Here is an 11999-nt window from a genome sequence, read left to right as displayed (position 1 = left end):
TCACCTTGTGAGGTAGGTGGGGCTGAGAGAGTTCTGAGAGAACTGTGACTAGGGTTGCCAGGAGGGGTGACTTACCAGGACCAGCTGGGAGGCCTGTCCAACATACAGCAATGTGTCTACGTCACTGCCCACATGACCCGCAAGTCAGGGCTATTTTGGGGCAGGAACGCACAGGAACAGAGTTCTGTCTGGCTTCAGAGTTGGCCACACCCACTACACCCAAGCCAAGGGAAGTCAGTCTCAACTGCCTCCCTTCCCCACCGAGGGCCGGCTTGCCCAGGCTCCTCATTGTCACGGGGCACCCAGGCAAGCCAAGGGAAGCCATGGGGTGTGGCCTATTATGCTAATGAGCTGTACTGTCGAGGTGTGGCCTATTATGCTAATGAGTGTCTGTTGTTGGGTGTGGCCTGTTATGCTAATGAGTTCCAGCTGGGCTTTTTCTACCAAAAAAAGCCCCGATTTTTACTATTTTTTTAACTCGTTTCTTAAAGTTGTTTCAGTGAGAGATGTTTGGAAGGGGGATTCTTTGAACAGCTTTATCATGTAATTGTATCATGTTTGTGTTGGACCGTCAGCCATCTTGGTAGCCCTTGTGAGGGCAGAAAGGCAATATGTGAATGTGATAAATACATTAAATAAATAAACATGAGGTTGGGGTTAGCAGAACCCAGAGAGGAGCTAAGCCCTGCCGCTGCTTCTTCCCTGGTGTGCCCTGGGTTTTGGCATTCCGCCTCTTGTATCTGAGCCGGGCTTAGAGGAAAACGCTTAAAGCAATGTTAATTACTAAGGACATTTATTTTTGGCTGCTTGTCTCCTTAATGGGACCCAAAGCCGCTTACGACAAATAAAAACACAATAAAAGAAATACAATTTAAATATTCCCGCCAAAAGACGAGGACAAAGAGTATCCAGAACCTAACAGGCCAGTTGTCAAAAGCCACTAAGGGAGTGGTGTGAGAGAGGACCAGAGAGGGACCAAGGTTAGATTCACTACCCTTCCCTCTTGACGTGTGAATAGGAGGACGCTTGAATAAATACACTGGGATCCTCCCATCATGTCTACCTTGTCTCTCCAGGGCTGCCCCTGCTGGGCTAGACATCTTGGGGTGCATCTTCCTTCTCTAACACTCCATCTTGGTTTGAACATGGAATTTAGAGATGCTTCAGAAATGCAGTATGGCAGGCGTGAATACTCAAGCTGCTTTTTGCCACGATAGTTTAGCAAAAAGCTTTACTAGATCTGGTGGCATTCCCAACTTATTTATTATTTATTTAGAATGTTTCTATGCCACCTTTTCGGAGTCCTACCGTGGAACAACAAGCTATGCATCCTGCTAACTGAACGTGCACCTTGAACACATGAAGCTGCCTTAAACTAACTCAGTCCATTGGTCTCTCGAGGTCAGGATTATCTGCTCTAACTAGGCACGGCTCTCCCAGATTGTAGGTGGAAGTCTTTTACATCACCCCGTCCTTTGACCTAGAGATGCTGGGGATCGGACCTGCAACCTTCTGCATGCAAAGCAGAATTTCTGCCACTGAGCTACGGCCCCTTTCCAAGCCATCACTCTTGTTTCTATGCCACCTCTTCGGAGCCCTACTCTGGAACAACAGGCTATGCATCCTGCTAACTGAACGTGCACCTTGAACACATGAAGCTGCCTTAAACTAACTCAGACCATTGGTCTGTCGAGGTCAGGATTATCTGCTCTAACTAGCCATGGCTCTCCCAGATTGTAGGTGGAAGTCTTAGAGATGCTGGGGACCGAACCTGCAACCTTCTGCATGCAAAGTAGAATCTCTCCCACTGAGCTACGGCCCCTTTCCAAACCATCACTCCGTGCTTCCCGCATATGAATGGCTTCGATGTGTGCACATTTCTCCCGTGAGGCAACCAAGGCTCAGACATGCCGAACGTTGTGCAACTGTACAGAGAACAAGATGGAAGGCTGTTTGTGCTCTGTACAGCTGCACCAAAAAGTCTGAAGCTGCCCTGTACAAAAGTAACCCGGCCTTTCTCGTTGTCATCTACCCGCATTGTCTGCCCTGTCGTTTGCATTTAAATTACAAGTCCCCCAGCACTCAGAGTCTTCTCTTTTTCTTCCACAAATCTCTTGGTAAAGCTCCGTGGGCACTAGCCGTGCTAGGTAAACCATTAATCGTGCTCATGTGCCTTTCCTGTGCCCTTCTTGTCTTTTTTCTCCCTTTCCAGGTGACTGTCTACTCGACGAACCTGCCAAACCCATTGCCCTCCCCACAGACCTTCCTGGCCAGGTGCCCTTGTACGACCTGGATCATCAGTGCCAGCAGATCTTTGGCAAGGAGTTTCGCCACTGCCCAAACACCACCCACGAGGACATCTGCTCTCAGCTCTGGTGCAAGCTGGAGGCTGGGGAGCGCCTGTGCCACACCAAAAATGGCAGCTTGCCCTGGGCAGATGGGACACCCTGCGGAGCAGGCAAGATGTGTTTGGATGGCCACTGTGTGGCAGAATACACAGGGGCGCGCCAGGTAACCTCACCGGGAGGAGCGGATAGCCTTTCTCCGGCTAAGGGCCATAAGAACATAAGAAGAGCCCTACTGGATCAGACCAATAGTCCATCTAGTCAGGATCCTGTCTCACACAGTGGCCAGCCGGTTCCTCTGGAGGGCCAACAACAGGGCATAGAGGTCAAGGCCTTCCCCTGATATGAACATAAGAAGAGCCCTGCTGGGTCAGACTAATGGTCCCTGTAGTCCAGCATCCTGTCTCACAGAGTGGCCAACCAGTTCCTCTGGATGGCCAACAACAAGGCACAGAGGCTGAGGCCTTCCCCTGATGTTGCCTCCTAGCTCTAGGATTCAGAGGCTTAGTGCCTCTGAACGTGGAGGTTCCCCTCAGACACCATGGCTAGTAGCCATTGACAGACTCATAGACCATTGATAGACCAAACTGCACATGATGGTTCTTAGATGAAAAACATGGTTCTTAAATGAAAAACAGCTTGGGGAGGCTGAAATGGGGGAGCTGAGGAAGGGATACCTAACCCTTTCCCTTTCGTTGTTCATGCAAGATAATTTCCCCTGCTCCCCCACCTGCTTTCCCATGAACAGAAGAAAAAGAAGGAGAAGAGATTGGATTTATACCCCACCATTCACTACCGAAAGGAGTCTCAGAGTGGCTTACAAACTCCTTTCCTTTCCCCTCCCCACAACAGACACCCTGTGAGGTCGGTGAGGCTGAGAGAGCTCTGACAGAAACTGCTCTTGTTCAAGAACAGCTCTGACAAAACTATGGCTTGCCCAAGGTCATCCAGCAGGTGCACGTGAAGGAGTGGGGAATCAAACCCGGTTCTCCCAGATTAGAGTCCGCGCACTTAATCACTACACCAAACAGTCTCTCAGTACGGGAGGTGTCATCTTTCCGCATCATCGCCACCACCACACATGAAAACCAAACAAGTGGGGGCTAGGGAAGGAGTCTGAGTACCTAGACAGCAGGAAAGGAGAGGGTTATGCAACCCCATGCCCACCCCAAACTCCACCATCTTCTATTCCCTGTTTCAGAAGAGTCAGACCTGTTTTGGAGGGGTCGACCATGTCTGGCCCATGCTATTTTCACCGAGACAGATTTCAAAGGCACTAAGTCAGAAAATAGAGACTTTCTCGTTTCTTCACCCCAATCTCCATTGTTGCCATTTATATATTTTTATTTTTATCCTGCCTGCCTCGCCTCCGCTGCCGCGGCCAAGCCCGGCAAAGGGGGGGAGAACTGGCCTCTCCGCCGCCGCCGCCGCCTCCGCCTCGGAGCCGGGCGGGGGGGAGGACTGGCCTCGCCGCCGCCTCCTCGGGGAGATCGAGCGGGGGGGATGGAGGAGACGGAGCTCTTCTCCCCCCCCCCGAGTATCGCGGGTCCCCGTCTTGTGTAATCCTATTGGTGGAAAGCACAATCAAGTCACAGCTAACTTATGGTGACCCCATAGGGTTTTCAAGGCAGGAGACAAACAGACATGGTTTGCATTGCCTGCCTCTGCATAGCAACCCTGGACTTCCTTAGTGGTCTCCCATCCGAGTGCTAACCAGGGCTGACCCTGCTTATCTTCTGAGATCTGATGAAATCAGGCTGGCCTGGGCCACCCAAGTCAGGGTGGAACCCTATTACCTTTATACAAATGCCCTCCCGGACAATTCAGTCATAACATAGTGTGTAGAGTGACGGCACCTCTTTGCCTCTCCACGTGTTTCAGATGGGATCAAAGACAGAGAAAAGTCCTCATAGTTTAAAATCATTGCCATATGTTGACTGTAAGGAAAATACAGTTGGGCTGCAGGACAGGTGCACCTGGGGACAGAAGATGAATGTTTTGATTTCGTTTCTGCTCTGGGGCAAGTTCTGCTTCTCCCCACATTTGCTCCTGTAAGCACCCGCTGAAAAGATCCCGTTTGAATGAGGATGCATCTTCTTTTCCACCTCTTTTCCTCCATGCTTCAGGCAAGCGTTTCTTCTGGGCTCTCCCCGCCGCCTTCAAGCCGTAGCGCCCACATGTTTAACCAATTAAATATCTGTTCGGCACTTCCTTTATTTTTAAAAGATTTTTTTACGGGGTCTGGAGTTTCTTTTGACAGTTTAATAACTGTCTGGCTTTGCAACTGACATAAGAGCCAGCCGGTCAACACTGTGCATAGCCCTGCTCTGAGGAGGGGTGGAACCAGCCTCCAGAATCAGCCAGTTAAGAACATGAGAGAAGCCATGTTGGATCAGTCCAGTGGCCCATCCAGTCCAACACTCTGTGTCACACAGTGGCCAAAACCCAGGTGCTTCTCCTTCATCAGGGAATACAAAGGTTTCCCCCTGTGTGCAATCCTGGGAAGAAGCTGGTACCTGTGTCCTAATGGCAGCAAATCGCCCTGACCTAAATAGTCCAGACAAGCCCAATCTCATCAGATCTCAGAAGCTAAGTGGGGCCAACCCTGGCAAGTATTTGGATGGGAGACCTCCAAAGAATACCCAGGCCGGGAGGCAGAGGCAAGCTATCAAGCCACTTCTCTGAACGTCCTCCATGCCCCTGTAGGAGTCACCAGAGGTCTCCATGACTTCTAGGCACAGGCACGCATGCACACACACACACGCAAAAATACAATGATGATGATGATGATGATGATGATGATGATGATGATGATGATGATGATGATGATGATGATGGCAGCAAATGCATGTCCACAGCAGACTTTCTAAGTTATATACATCTGTATGCATATTTAGTGGAGTTTGGTAACCCAAGGATTTGTACCTTGCAGCCTGCGGTGGATGGAAACTGGGGCTCATGGAGCCCATGGGGGCCGTGTTCCAGAACATGTGATGGAGGAGTCCATTTCTCCTACAGAGACTGTGACAACCCCATGCCTAGGAACAGAGGAAAGTACTGCGAGGGTCAAAGGATCAAGTATCAGTCATGCCACACTGAGGAATGCCCACCTAACGGTAATCAACTATTTGCTAGGAATGCTTGCTTCCTATTGGCTCCCCAGCAGGAAGGGCCGGAATTTCCCCCCCAAAAAAGGCTTCAGGCCTGGAGGAAGTCATTGCAAGCAAGAGCCAAACATCTGGCTGTCAGACATCTGTTCTTGCATTGTAAGGGCATATTGACTCTACAAACATATGTCAGTTCCATACCGATGTAACTCATCCTTCTCCTCCCCAAAGAATCTTGGGAACTGTAGTTCACTGAGGATGGTGATATTTTTACATTGGTGATAACTTAAGCACTCTGCACCTCTACAGCCCTAATGAACTGCTTCTTCTCTATGTGACTGCCCAACTACTCTGGGCATCTGCCAAGGTCCTTCTCTGTGGGCCTCCACCTTCGGAAGGGAAGTGGACAGCTATCAGAGGCAGGAACTTTCCTGTACTCGCTCCTCATTTATGGAGCACTCACCCCTTGGCCGGCTGCCTGGCACGCGATATCCTCAGTCTCAGGCATCAGATCAAACCCTCCTTTATTTTGCTCAAGCATTAGATCTATTGCATTGGTTTGTTTTCTATTTATTTCTGGGGTTTCCCTTCTCTGGCTCTTTTCCCCTTCAGGTCCTGGTTTTATAAGTTTTAATCCTGTTTTTGCTTGATTTATGGCTGATGGTTTCTTGCCCTGCTTATGGTTTGAAACTGTTTTGAATTGCAATAGATTTCATGTTTGCTGTTTGTCACCCAAGGAACCTGACAGTTGAGCGGTGGTGGCACAAGTCTCTAAAATAAATAATCAGACTGCAGTTCTCCGGATTCCCTGGGCCCAGCAACTGACTGCTAAACTATTTTAAGACTGGGGGGTAGCAGATACACCCCTAATGTTTAATATCGGCAAAATCAGGACTACTACTTGTGCCATGGAAGTGAATCAAAGGCAACATGGGTTCCTCTTTAGTCGAGGAGCTGCGAGAAAGCAGGGAAATCATGCATGCTTAAGCTTTGGCTAAGCCATCCATCCAGATGGCTGCTTTCTATTCAGTTAGTTTGGTGTTGCAGAATGCAACTTGGGGTGCACAAAAGGTTTTGAAGAAAGGCAAAGCTTTAGAGCCCCTGAGTTCGCTGCCAGAAAGCAGAGCTGCGCTGCGCTGCACTGCCCTGCACTGCACTGCAGTTTTGGTGTGCTCAGTTGCATGGCTGGGGGTTGAATCATCCTACCTATGCACATAGTGGGGATCGGATGTATGGGACATGCATGCTGACTCCCCTGTAGTGCAGGCACACCCACCCACCATTTGGAGCGTTAAAATACACAGTTGTTGTCAACAGTGGCCCAAACAATAGGTAGCTTTCCAAAGTTTCAAGCCTGTGAATTTAGAGGATTTCTTGTCCTAGAGAACCTGAGCGATGCTTCTTGTCATTGAGACCTTTCGGGTATCTGTTTGCTCTTCTTTGCAGACAAGAGTTTTCGAGAGGAGCAATGCGAAAAGTACAACAGCAACAGCACAGAGCCGAATGGAAATGGACAGGAGTGGGTCCCCATGTACTCAGGGGTGTCTCCTCGTGATCGCTGCAAACTGTTCTGCCGGGCTAAAAGGGGAAACGAATTCAAAGTGTTTGAGACAAAAGTAAGAGCTTTGCTTAGCTGTTTCTGGGGTCTCCCTTTGTGAGCAGCCTTAACGAAATGTTTCGCACGTGGCACTCAGAAGCACCTTTGGGAGTCATCTGCTGTCTGTGCATATAAGAACATAAGGGAAGCCAGTGTTGGATCAGGCCAAAGGCCCATCCAGTCCAACACTCTGTGTCACACAGTGGCCAAAAATACCAGGTGCCATCAGGAGGTCCATCAGTAGGGCCAGGACACTAGAAGCCCTCCCACTGTTGTCCCCCTGTTGTGCATGTGACTCTAAATGCAGAAGTCTCTTATCTCCTTTGGGGGTGCCAATTCTGTAGGACAGATCCTTGAAATTGCCCCCCTCCCACAAAGCTGGGTCATTTAAATGATCTCCCCGTTGTGCAGAAACTCTGCACAGAAAAGCAGCTGAGAAAAATTATAACGAAGGATGCAACCGAATGTTCATTCCAGCCGAAGTTTATCCATGTTTCATTATTTTAAGCAGCCATGGTACATGAAAAATGTGATGCCATCGCACTTCTGATCCTAATCCTATTCTGTTTTGGTATCAGGTGATAGATGGGACACTCTGTGGACCTGAGACGCTCTCCGTTTGCGTACATGGTCAGTGCATCAAAGCTGGCTGTGACCACATCATTGGGTCACCCAAGAAGTTAGACAAGTGTGGAGTTTGCGGTGGCGACGGCTCAACTTGCAGGAAGATATCTGGCTCACTCAACAAATCCAAGTAAGAGACTTGCTGGGACAGCTCAGTCAGAGGAGGATGCTGGGGGTATAGAATGCACTGGGGATCGATGACTGACCGGATTCCTTATTTAGGAAGCTGTTGGAACTAGTTCTAAGGATCTTTTTGTGAGAGCCCATAGACCACTTGAGCATTGGCTCTGCAACAAAGCACATGGGCATCCTAAATGGGCACACAGCTTGCATATACCACATGCCCAAAAGTCCACGACCTACCATTACTTAAGACAACCTTGGCTATTTTTATGGACCGTCCTCAGATGAAGTTCATCCCACTGCAGTTTCCCAAATTAGATAACAATATTCCTTCTGCATTTGGTAGTTAGTTTTAGTGATGTACATAAAGACATTAAAAAACAATTGTATTCGTTGCTCTGTTTCCATATCTGTCCAGATCCCTGCTTTATCTCCGTATCTACCTTCTGTTGTATTTTAAGGATATTATAGTGTACAGCATGGGAGGGATGGTGGCACAGTATAGCCCAGTCTCATCAGATCTCAGAAGCTAAGCAGGGTCAGTACTTGGAAGAGAGACCACCAAGGAAGACTCTGCAGAGGGAGGCCATGGCAAACCACCTCTGCTTCTCACTTGCCTTGAAAGCCCCTTGTTGGGGTCTCCATAAGTCAGTTGTGACTTGACAGCACTTTGCACACAAACACATAGTATATACCAACATTGTGTACTAATGGCTGCGGTCACACGGAGCAGTAGCCACGCTACTGCGATGGAAGATAGGCAGATTTTCCGGGCGCAATCTCACCGGCATATCTGGGAAGCGTAGAGCTCCCGTGTCGAACCCAAGGCTTCCCTCTGAAGATGCGCGGTTAAAAACTAGTACCTCGGAGGTACTAGTTTCCGGAAACCGCGGGGCAAGGGCGGGCGTCTGATCGTGTTTCCGGTGGCATCCAGCGCCCGCCCATGCCCCATTGCGAAAAGGGGGTTTTTTCCCCGAAGTCTCCAGGGATGCGCACAAGCACCCAACGGGGCATGCGCATACTTCAGGTTAAAAAAACAAAACACAACCTCGTTTGCCATGCCGCTTCTTTGGCGTGTCATGTGATCGGCACCTCCCCCCTAACTATGGGACCTCGACAGGACCGCGAGGGGATGCCTGATCGTGCAGTCGCATGTTATTTCGCTGCGGGGCAAATAGCCACGCCTCCCCCCCGCGATATCCGGCCCATGTGACTGGGGCCAATGTTAATTTTATATCAGTTTAAGGAGCATGGCTGTCTTCCTCACTCCCACCTTCTTAAGAATCCTGATGGTGTTCAGCATCCTGTTTTAGCGAAACCTAGTCCCTACTGACACATAAAAATCTGCATACCAATGCATCTCCTTATCAACCAAAATAATATGCCAGGGAACCCGCAGCCAGCTGATTTGTTAGAAGTGTGATTGTGTTTTAGTTTATTAATTTTAAATTGTTTACATTGTTTGGTGTGGTGGTTAAGTGCGCGGACTCTAATCTGGGAGAATCGGGTTTGATTCCCCACTCCACCACTTGCACCTGGCTGGATGACTTTGGGCAAGCCATAGTTCTGACAAGAGCTGTCCTTGAAAAAAGAGCACTTTCTGTCAAGAGCTCTCTCAGCCCCACCTACCTCACAGGGTGTCTGTTGTGGGGAGGGGAAGGGAAAGGAGTTTGTAAGCCGCTCTGAGACACCTTTGGGTAGTGAAGGGCGGGGTATAAATCCAATCTCTCCTTCTTCTTCTTAATTTTAATTTTATTTATTGTATGTTTTATGATGTTACTCGCCCTGAGCCTGTTCGCGGGATGGGCGGGCTGTAAATATAATAAATAAATAAATAGATGGCAAGCTGACACTAGCCAATGCAGAAAGGAGGATCCAAGACAATGAGATGAAAACAGATGTTCCGAGGAAAGGGGGAACCAGGTCAAATGGTGATAAAATGTGGAGCAAATGCCAGAAGCAGAATGGACCTAGGTCTCTGTCTGCTTTTAACAGCTCCAGTTTGGGCATTGGCTCTACTTGTTTCCAGTACTAGTTAGCCCAGAAAAGGCCTTTAAGCCAAAGTCATTCGCCATCTCTGCTTTAGACTCCAAGAAGTGAATACATAAACAAGCCCTTGCTTGGCATGGAGTAAAAGTCTGAGCAACACAAGTTTGTTTGCTGGTTGATTACAGAGAGGATCTTAATCATCTCTTTGTTGTCCACAGGTTTGGGTATAATGACATTGTCACAATCCCCGCTGGAGCGACCAACATTGACGTCAAGCAGCGCAGCCACCGCAAGGTGAGACATGACGGCAACTATTTAGCTTTAAAGACCCTGGATGGCAAATACCTCCTGAATGGAGACTATGCCATTTCAGCGATGGAGCAAGACATTTTGGTGAAGGGGGTCATTCTAAAGTACAGCGGCTCCCTGACCACCGTGGAACGTCTCCAGAGCTTCCGGCAGCTCCCGGAGCCACTTATTATCCAACTGTTGACAGTTTCCAGTGAAACGTACCCTCCCAAGGTGCTCCCTCCCAAAGTGAAGTACACCTTCTTTATCCCCAAGGATGTCCACTTCAGCAAGCAAAAGACCAAGGAGAAGAGCACGTCCAATGTCATTAAACCCATGCTGACTTCGCAGTGGGTTCTGGGAGACTGGTCTGAGTGCTCTAAATCCTGCAGTTCAGGCTGGCAGAGACGAACAGTGGAATGCCTGGATGTGGAAGGACAGGCCTCGTCGACCTGCGATGAGGCCCTCAAACCAGAGGATATCAAGCCCTGCAACGATCTCCCGTGCCCCCTCTGGCAACTGGGTTCTTGGTCCCCCTGTTCCCGAACATGCAGAGAGGGCGTGCGGACACGGAACGCCCTATGCACTGACTACACAGGGAAAGCCATCACCCTGGAGAAGTGCGGGTCCCCGCGACCACCGTCAGTGACTACCGTCTGCACACTGCAGCAAGAGTGCTGAGGCCCAGCATGGGCTAAGGCGTGATCCGAGGCATGTGTAAGATAGGCTAACTACTAACCTAACCCGAACCGAGCTTGTTGTTGCCAAGCAAGGATGTAGGTCAAAGGCAAAAGTACACTAATAGACCTGAACAGGTCTTCATTGGGTAGACCTGTTTGCAAGGGTAGCAGGCATCAAATAACAACTGCTCATTTTCTGCTTTGTCGTCCTCCAAATAGACATCTACCTCAGTGCGGGGCGGGGGGAAAGCATGGGATTTTTGACATTTTTAAAAAAAAATGTTCTTTTTTGCAGATTTATACTTAACATCTAAGCAGAAATAGAAATGTGTCCTAGGCTATTCCCAAAGATCACCACCAGGAAGTTTTTTTTTTCCTTCCGGGGCCTATTGGAGGGGCATCATCTAAGAAAACGCATTCACTCTTCAGATACAAAGATACCCTGTCTGAATGTTACCCGTTTGCATCTCCCATTGCCAGAAAAGCAGTGATCCACCATGGGCCTATGAGCCAGACTTGGTCTCGGACAATAACCTCTTTAGATGACTTGGTGTGAGTCATTTAACCCTAGTCTGGCCACAGTACTTCATGTGCCTCCCGGTCAGTAGGATTTCCTTCCAAATAATTGATTTCTCAACCCTTTGCTGCTGCACTTTAAGCTGCGGCCAAACAAGGCTCCTGAGGCAAACCTGTTCCACAAGTTTTTGCAAGGATTAGAGGAAGGCTTAGACAATGCTTCAAAGGTAAATATGAGAATGTCTTTCTTGTGAGGGGTTCATTAAGCTGTGGGCTGCAGTTGGCCGGGGCTCCAAGAGACTTTGATCAAAGATTTGAAGCTGATTGATCTGGCACTTTTCTTCTTTGTTAAAGCAGCGTGTCCGAGAAAACAGTATCTTCCCGTTTGCCAGTTCAATTTTCCGAGGCTTTTGGGGATCCAAAATGGTGGTCGTGATCCGTCCTTCTGTTTGTTGCTTTGTAATGGCGGCCATTTTGGGAAGTGAAGATTGTTCTTTTTTTTAAGGTGTGTATATGATCATTTCTGTGTGTGTTTAGCAAACTCTTTCTGCTGGGACTGAAGGGGGAGACCAGTATGCGAGAGCTGGGGAGCTTTTTTAACCCTTTCCCCTTTTGCTACCATCATGCTGAATATACACATCATAGTTTTGCACAGTGGTGGTAAAAAAAACAACTCAGGTGTGGAGGTTGTCAGCAGGAAAACAGCATAAGAGGAAAGAGTTAAGAAGCC

At 48.8% G+C, this 11999-nt stretch overlaps 1 protein-coding gene across 1 annotated transcript in view; it reads left to right on the top strand.

Moving 5' to 3' along the window:
- ADAMTS8 (ADAM metallopeptidase with thrombospondin type 1 motif 8) overlaps positions 1 to 11015 on the top strand; it is a 49877-nt gene extending 38862 nt beyond the window's left edge. The window contains exons 5-9 of the mRNA XM_015426490.1: positions 2213 to 2511; positions 5278 to 5461; positions 6899 to 7068; positions 7628 to 7803; positions 10004 to 11015. Of these exons, the coding sequence (XP_015281976.1) occupies positions 2213 to 2511; positions 5278 to 5461; positions 6899 to 7068; positions 7628 to 7803; positions 10004 to 10754 (1580 nt within the window). The 3' untranslated portion in view covers positions 10755 to 11015. The remainder of the gene's footprint in view (positions 1 to 2212; positions 2512 to 5277; positions 5462 to 6898; positions 7069 to 7627; positions 7804 to 10003) is intronic.
- The last annotated feature ends 984 nt before the right edge of the window (positions 11016 to 11999 follow it).

The sequence above is a fragment of the Gekko japonicus genome, unplaced genomic scaffold (assembly GCF_001447785.1).
Source record: "Gekko japonicus isolate JY-2015 unplaced genomic scaffold, Gekko_japonicus_V1.1 scaffold177, whole genome shotgun sequence".
NCBI classification, from domain to species: Eukaryota; Metazoa; Chordata; class Lepidosauria; order Squamata; family Gekkonidae; genus Gekko; species Gekko japonicus.
The sequence above is the reverse complement of the archived record's forward strand: the minus strand, read 5'-3'. Positions and strand labels throughout refer to the sequence as shown.